Source organism: Coffea eugenioides, chromosome 11, assembly GCF_003713205.1.
Source record: "Coffea eugenioides isolate CCC68of chromosome 11, Ceug_1.0, whole genome shotgun sequence".
NCBI lineage: Eukaryota > Viridiplantae > Streptophyta > Magnoliopsida > Gentianales > Rubiaceae > Coffea > Coffea eugenioides.
Genome location: NC_040045.1, coordinates 33,050,050 through 33,058,923, shown reverse-complemented (window position 1 = coordinate 33,058,923; position 8,874 = coordinate 33,050,050). Strand labels below are relative to the sequence as shown.

General features: G+C 36.0%; 1 protein-coding gene across 1 annotated transcript; it reads left to right on the top strand.

Moving 5' to 3' along the window:
• Positions 1–6,100: 6,100 nt before the first annotated feature.
• On the top strand, positions 6,101–8,100 carry LOC113752314 (receptor like protein 21-like). The gene is made up of 3 exons (XM_027296430.1): positions 6,101–6,185; positions 6,448–6,963; positions 7,112–8,100. The coding sequence occupies exons 1-3, from the start codon at positions 6,101–6,103 to the stop codon at positions 8,098–8,100; spliced, it is 1,590 nt and encodes a 529-aa protein (XP_027152231.1).
• The last annotated feature ends 774 nt before the right edge of the window (positions 8,101–8,874 follow it).

Genomic DNA, 8,874 nt, shown 5'->3' with positions numbered 1-8,874 from the left:
AGTAAGATCAGTTAAGAAGGATAGATTCCAAGACACAAACTAAAACAGAAAAAAAAAATAATAATAATAATAAAAATTGACTCAAAAAAATGACATAACACACAAGATACAACAAAAACAACAAAAATAAGAAAAATTGTCTAAATTAATAAAAGTTGCTCTTCACACCGATATTGCCAAATCTTCCCCGGCAACGGCGCCAAAAACTTTGACGGGTATTTTACATACGTGCAAGCTAAAAAATACCGAATTACACCCGTTCACTGCAAGTATACAGATCAACTAGTAGTTTAGGGTATATATCGGGTCGATCCCACAAGGAAGAGTGAACAATTACCGGTATTACTAAAGCTTCTCTATTATTTAGACTATCAATTAATGATAAGAAATTTAACCTACTGCACTTATACAAGAAATTAACAAATAAAAACTCCTTAGGTTGTGGTATCCCTAACTACTCATGCAAGTGTTATATTTGGATCATTGAATACTACATCTAGGCTAATTATGGTGTAATATCCTTATGCATTTGAATCCTACTTTCGTAGTGAATCAATTATACTTATAACTAATCCATACCTATTCTCATGGTTATGAAATTAGTTACAAGTTCATTTCTTCAGTGAAATTACATGAAATGAATCACTAAAAACCACATAGGTGCACCTCTACTTTCGTGAGTGTACTCCCTATGTTTAGCACTTCTTGAACTAATGTTAAATCTCAATTTTCATTGCAGAAATAACACCTTAGATAATCAGAATTAATGGTACCAGATTAATCATGATTTAAAGAGCCAAAGTACTAAATAAATTGCTCAAATCATAGCAGTCAATTAGCCAAATAATAAGCACTAACAATCATAGAAAGTTCAACCAAACCCAAGGCATAAACTTTAGAAACACATAATAGACATAAATTCCAGAACTTGCATATTAACTATATTTAAGAATCCAATACAAAAGATAAAGAGTTGGAGAAGAGATAACCCATGTCACTTGAGCTTCAACTTCTCTTTCTTCATCTCCATTTTCATCCTAATCTAGCCATTATACAAGAATGGATGAACTACACTTACTACACTATCCTACACTAAGGAAATGGAAGAACTACATTTCTGCACTCTTCAAGCTTCTCCCGTATGATAATGAATGTCCTCAGATCTCCCAAATGTCTCTGCATATAAGCTGCTCAAGAGCTCCATTTTTCCAAGTCAAATTCCACCTTTTGATTCCCAAATCTCAACTTTGTTAGGATAGTCAATAACAAATGTTTTTGACTTGAAAATAAGCCACCTTGTCTACCCTTTTGTCTTCTGAAGCATGTGCACCGAATTCTCTTGCAGATTGTAGCTGGAAAGTAGTTTGAACATAAGAGAATTGACTGAGCAAATTGCAGAATTGCGGCCAGAAAACGCGCCTACACAAAACGCGGTTACAAGTCACGTTTTGTGTACTCGCGTATTCACTTTGTTCTTACTTCAACTGCGATTTTCTCTATCATAAAGGCTGAACTGGCTTTTGTGGAAAACACAAAAGTTGTAACCCTTTGAATTAGCGTTCCAATGCTTCAAGAATCATCTAATTTGGAGATCGGTGGACGGAGATATGATCAAAATACCATAGACTGGTCAATTCTGGGCTTCAGCTTTCGACCATCCAGATAAGTTTCTGTGTTTCGACCTTTTGACCAAGAAAACGGCTGAATTGGACTTTGATGTCTTCATACCAAATGTAGATATATCTCTTAGCTTCAAAATGGTACCAAGATCACCTTGATCCGATCATTGTACCTCCTGATATAGTCAAAATACGAAAATGTGTCTGAATTGTCAAAGCTGACTTTTCTTGATTTTTGTCCTCAAATTGCATTTCTTCCTTTTACACTTCATATTTATTTTTCACCACTTTAATCCATCATCAATCATCCAAATATCTTCTCAATGCACTTCATTTGATGATTGAATCATTAAACCTACAAAATATGAAGTTTTTCCCATAAAAATCAATAGAAATGCAATGTTAGCCACTTTAACATAAAATGTAGATTTTTACCAAAACCTTAGTTATTTTAGTTATTAAACTAAATAATCAAACCAAAATTAACTAATAAAACACACTAAAAAATACGTAAAATATATTCTTGTCACTACATTTCTGCACTTCCAAGCTTCTCCCGTATCTTTCCCCCTTCTCAGACCACCCAAAATGTCTCTGCATATAAACTGCTTAAGAGCTCCATTTTTCCAAGTCAAATTCCACATTTTGATTCCCAAATCTCAACTTTGTTAGGATAGTCAATAACAAATGTTTTTGACTTGAAAATAAGCCACCTTGTCTGCCCTTTTGTCTTCTGAAGCATGTGCACCGAATTCTCTTGCAACTTATAGCTGGAAAGTGGTATGAACACAAGAGAATTGACTGAGCAAATTGCAGAATTTCGGCCAGAAAACGCGCCTTTACAAAACGCGTCTATAACTCGCGTTTTGTGCACTCGCGTTTTCACTTTGTCCTTACTTCAACTGCGATTTTCTCCATGATGCAGGCCGAACTGGCTTTTGTGCAAAACACCAAAGTTGTAGATCTTTGAGTTAGCTTTCCAATGCTTCAAGAATCATCCAAATCGGAGCTTTGTAGACTGAGATATGATCAAAATACTAAACACTGGTCGGAACTCTGTTTTCCACTTTGGACAGCTGAGTTGAATTTCGGTATTTCAACTTTTGGACTATGAAAACGGATGAATTGGACTTTGATGTCTTCATACCAAATGTAGATATATCTCTTAGCTTCAAAATGGTACCAAGATCACCTTGATCCGATCATTGTAGCTCCTGATATAGTCAAAATACGAAAATATGTCTGAGTTGTCAAAGCTGACTTTTCTTGATTTTTGTCCTCAAATTGCATTTCTTCCTTTTACACTTCATATTTTATTTTCCTCACTTTAATCCATCTTCAATCATCCAAATATCTTCTCAATGCACTTCATTTGATGATTGAATCATTAAACCTACAAAATATGAAGTTTTTCCCATAAAAATCCATAAAATGCAATATTTAGCCACTTTAATATAAAATGTAGATTTTTACCAAAACCTTAGTTATTTTAGTTATAAAACTAAATAATCAAACCAAAATTAACTAATAAAACACACTAAAAATACGTAAAATAAACCCTTGTCAATATCCAACAAAATTTGAATATCTTTATGGTTGTGCAATATTTCTCCTTGGTCTATCACTGGGTATGAAATACTCTTCTTCTTTTGAACTATCTTCAACAGTAGATTCAGGTGCATCTACCGGCTCTTGCTGAATATAAGATTTGGTCTGAGAAGAACCAGAACTGCCAATATCAAGCTCCACCTGCTTCTGTGTACTATCAGTAGTACAAGGACTAGAAGACTCCTTCTTAAAAGATAACATACACAATTCATCAAAAGTAACATCTCTATTGATCACAAATTTTGAAGATTTAGGATCAGAACACCATAATTTGTATCCTTTTACCCCAAAAGCATACCTAAGAAAAATGCATCTTTTAGCTCTAGGTTCTAAATTTTCATAATTCACATGCTTGTATGCTGGACACCCAAAACTTTTAAATTGGAGTAATCAGCAAGAGTACTTGACCAAATTTCCTCAAGAATTTTGAAATCAAGAGATGCAGAAGGAGAACGGTTGACAATATAACATGCCATATTGATCGCCTCTACCCAAAAGTCATTTGTCAACCCTGCATTGGAGATCATACATCTTGCTCTCTCCAAAAACGTTCTGTTCATACGTTCGGCCATACCATTTTGTTGGAGCGTCATTCTGACAGTGAGATGCCGAATAATTCCTGGTACCTCCATTAGAAGGAGCACGAGAAGACCCCCAAAGGTCTGCATGAATGTAGTTCAAAGTTCCTTTTGTCTTGTGAACTGCCGGCAACTGGAAGCTAACTCTCTTCTACTTTCCAAAAAATGCAATATTCACAGAATCCCATCTTTCCAATATTTTGACTACGAAGAAGATCTCGTTTGTATAAAATAGATAAACCTTTCTCGCTCATGTGCCCCAATCTCATGTGCCACAATTTGGTGAAATCAGAATCTGACAAAGTTGATGTTGAAACAGCAGCAGCATCTGTAACAGTAGATCCCTACAAACTATACAAAGTACCAGATCTGTGTGCTTTCATAACAACAAGAGCATCTCGAGTGATTTTGAGAACTCTACATTCACCTGAATACTTGCACCCAATAGAATCAAGAGTGCCCAAAGAGATGAGATTTTTCTTCAAATTTGGAACATGTCTAACATTTGTGAGTGTTCTCACAATACTATCATACATTTTAATCCGAATTGTGCATTTGTCAATAATTTTACAAACAGCGTTGTTACCCATTAAGACAACTCCACCTTTAGTTGATTCATATGTTGAAAATCAGTCCTTATTGGGACACATATGATATGAACAATCCGAATCTATAATCTACTCATTGTTAGACCTAAAATTACATTCCGTTGCACAGAAAATGGTTCCATCATTCTCATCAATTGCAATACTAGCCTCGGTGGTCTCACTCTTTTTCTCCTTTTACTTTTCTTTATTTTTCAATTTAAAGCAATCAGAAATAACATGGCCTTTCCTTTTATAATAGTTGCACACCACATTTTTATGTCTGGATTTGGATCTACTTCTACTTTCTGTATTTCTCTTTTCAGATCTATCCTGAACAAACAAGCCGTCGGCTTGACTCCCATTAGTTTTCCCAGTAATATCTCTATCTATCTGCTCTTTAGATTTTAATGCAGATTTAATTTTTCGATACGAAATTGTTTCCTTTCCATAAATCATAGTATCACGGAAATACTTAAAGGATTGGGGAAGAGAACACAAAAGTAATAGGGCTTGATTTTCATCATCAATTTTCGAATCTATATTCTTCAAATCCATAATAATGGAATCAAATTTATCAAGATAGGAGAGTATAGATGTACTTTCAGACATCCAAAGCATATACAAATTCTACTTCAGATATAGTCGATTCACAATTGTTTTCTTTATATACAAGACTTTCAATTTATCCCACATAGTTTTGGCCGAAATTTCCGTTGCTACCTTCCGTAAAACTTCATCAGAGAGATTCAAAATTATGTTGGATCTAGCCTTCTTATCCATATCGGCAAATTTCGTATCTTTCACAGCTTCTGGCATTTTCTCTATTCCCTGTATTGTCAAATCAATTCCCTGTAAGCTGCCACATCCCGAAGTTGACATTCCTGTCAAATTTCTTGACAATCGTCTTTGTTATTATCATTGTTATCACAAAATCTGTAACTTGAAGTTTGTCTCAAAAAACTGGTCAAACAAAAATGCAAGTCTCGCGAGCGGGCCCCACAGGATGAGCGGACCCACGGGATGATCGGGTCCCACGGATAAATAGACCCACAGGATGAGTGGGCCCTATGAATAAACGGACACCACAGGATGAGTAGACTCCACAGAGTGAGCGGGCCCCACAGGATGAACGGGCCCCACGAGATGAACGTGTCTTACAAAATATATCAACCAACTCTGATACTAGTTTGTTAGGGCTGACTCAAGAATAAACAAACTAAAATTAGAACAAAATAGGCGGTATAACCGACCATATAATGATTAGGCGGTAGACACCAGCCATATAATAATTAGGCGGTAAAACTGACCATATAAAAGGGTTGTAGCAACCCAATAAAGACAAATAACAAAGCAAAATAAAAGACACAGAAATTTACGTAATTTGGTCAAATTGACTTACATCCACGGGCGAGAGGAGGAGCAATATTTTACTATGAAAAAGATAATATAAAAGCCGTAGGAATGTAGTTCCTAGGCCAATAAGGCACTTACAAAAGGTTTAAAAAATATTCCTAAATTCAAAACAAGAGAGCTCAAAATATTTGATTATAAATGGGTTAGATGACCCAAAAAACTAATAGCCCATATAATGCTCTTTTGAGTAGTGCACTTAACTCTAACACAAACCTCCTATATTTATAGATGAATGAGGAGAGGATTTCTTAGGCAAAATCCGATGTGGGACTAAAGCTTTCCCAAGCTTCCGTTGATGTGGGATGGACTAAGTCAAACTAACACTCTCAAAGTGTTATCTTTGAGAACTATTGGTACTAATGATTCCTCCATTCTTCAAGGTAACAAGTTAGGCTATGAAAGGCTAGCTTGTTTACACAATGTTGCAATTTACTTTTCAAATGTTGCGGTAGAATGGAATGAAAATTGACAAGTAGCAAATCAGTTTTTTGTGTAGAAGATATGGTTTCACGGTTTGTGACAGATCCTTGTGAACGATTGTTGCAGAAATTTAATGATCTGAATTGGCCATATATTGACAAGTCATACCTAGCATCAACTATTATTGTATGAAAAGCTCACAAGGAACTTGTTTCTGGGCAGGAATTTGCAATTTGAAGAATCTCCATGATCTTGATCTGAGTTGGAATGAATTTAATGGGTTTATTCCTATGTGCTTCAGCAACTTGACATATCTACGATTTCTCAATCTCTCTTATAATCATTTTAGCAGGAACATACCTGCAGCTCTCATTACTCCTCTCGTACACCTTGAGTATATCTCTCTCTCTGGAAACATTTTTGGAGGTTCTTTTTCTTTCGGATCTTTGGCCAACCATTCGAGGCTTCAGGTGTTCAAAGTTGTATCTTTGAACAATGATTTACAAGTCGACACTGAAGATCTTGCTCTTCCACCACCATTTCAGCTAAAGGTTCTCTATTTATCTGGTTGTAGCTTGAACAATCGGACTCAAAGAACCCCAAGTTTTCTACTCCATCAAAAAGAGATATATGTTCTTGATCTTTCTTCCAATAAGTTAGTTGGGGAGATTCCCACTTGGTTGCAGGAAAATAACACACAATTACAATCTCTAAATCTGCAGGATAACTCTTTTATGGGTTCGTTTCTAGTGGATAGCTCTCCAAAAGTAAATCTAATCCTGTTAAACATCTCAAACAATAAGGTTAGTGGTCAGGTTCCTCACTATATGGGGTTCAAATTTTCCATCTCTGAGGATCTTGAATTTGTCAAGAAATTACTTTGAAGGCAATATCCCCCAATCACTAGGAAACTTGACAGAAATATGGTCAATAGATTTGTCTTACAACAGGCTATCAGGGGAAGTGCCAGAAGAAATTGCAACTGGATGCTCCTCGCTTATGAACCTGGTATTGTCGTATAACAATCTGGATGGCAATTTCCCTTCTACGTTCATGAACATTTCAAACCTATACATCCTTTATTTGGATAGTAACTATTTCACTGGGCGTATATCTTATGCATTATCTCCTAGTGTAAGTGTACGTTATTTGGACTTTTCATATAATGGATTTCAGGGCAGAATTCCTAGTTTGATTGGAAATTGTTCATCATTGATATCTCTTGATATGCCAGCCAACTTACTAGAAGGGAGCTTACTGGATGCTATATGCAAACTTTCACAACTTGAATTTTTAGACCTCTCCAAAAATCAGTTGATCGGACATTTACCAGCTTGCTCCCAACTTACATCATTCAAGTTCCTCCACCTGCATCACAACATGATCTCAGGTTCCATCTTAACGATGCTGTCTGGAAGCTTCAATTTGAGGACACTTAATTTGAGGAATAACAAGCTATCTGGTGGTATACCACGCTTTACTGATAAACTTAAAAAGCTCAGGGTTCTTCTGCTACGGGGGAATGAACTGCAAGGTCATATTCCATTGCACTTATGTCAGCTGCAGAAACAGACAATTATGGATCTTTCTCAGAATAAATTTTCTGGGCCACTACCTTCATGCTTTAGTAACATCTCTTTTGGCAGAGGGCAATTTGACACAGATGCCTTTCTTACCAATGGTGAGCTTGTTACAAAGGGAGACTCAATGGGATACAATAAATCTAATTCCTTGGGTATTGAGGAGTACATGTTTGACATTTTGTTAGATTCACCCGTGGAAGAAGAAGTGGATTTCACAACAAAAAGTAGAGCAGAACGCTATGCAGGGAATATATTAAATTTCATGTCTAGACTTGATTTGTCGTGTAACTAATTGATTGGAGCGATTCCTCCTGAATTTGGTGATCTCAGACATATCCGGGCATTAAATTTATCCCACAACCACTTGCAAGGATCTATTCCCTCAAGACTTTCCATGTTGAACCAAATAAAGAGCTTGAATCTTTCTTACAACGATTTGAGTGGTGAAATACCTTCAGAGCTGGCATCCTTGAACTTCTTGTCCATCTTCAATGTGTCATTCAATGTACAGAGCAGTTTGTAAACTTTGACAAGCAATTATAGAGGAAATCTAGGTCTCTGTGGACCATTGCTCAAGAGAAGTTGTAACCCCTTTGCTCCACACCCTGAAAATGTTGGTGACCAAGACATAGAAGTTGATGGTGTAGTTGATGTAGCAGCATTCACTTGGAGCTTTTTGCTTCATATATGGTGATCGTGATTTCATTAGTAGTAATTCTTTGTGTTAGCCCTTATTATGGAAAAGCATGGTCTTTTTATATTGATTATTGGATCCTATCGAGATTCTACGAGTATTGCAGGTCTTGTTCCTCAGAGAAAAAACAAACATGGAAAGTGTTTAATTGGGACATGAGAACGAGATGAATTGGTCCTAGTTACTTTATTGGGATTCTCGAATTGAGAAAAAGATCCAATGTATTTGCAAGTATTGAAAGAGGAATTCCATGAGGTGAAATTCTCATGTCCAACCTTGTAGAGTGACAATAAATTGGATTTTTCCACTATCATCCCAAAAAAAATACTGGTTCAGACTTTTAAGTACTTTGAAGTGAAGTCCCATATGAAT

Coding starts and splice junctions, on each gene's coding strand:
- LOC113752314 (XM_027296430.1), top strand. CDS start 6,101: ATGTGGGATGGACTAAGTCAAACTAACACTCTCAAAGTGTTATCTTTG. Junction 6,186..6,447: donor TGATTCCTCCATTCTTCAAG/GTAACAAGTTAG, acceptor GTTTCTGGGCAG/GAATTTGCAATTTGAAGAAT. Junction 6,964..7,111: donor GCAGGATAACTCTTTTATGG/GTTCGTTTCTAG, acceptor ATTACTTTGAAG/GCAATATCCCCCAATCACTA.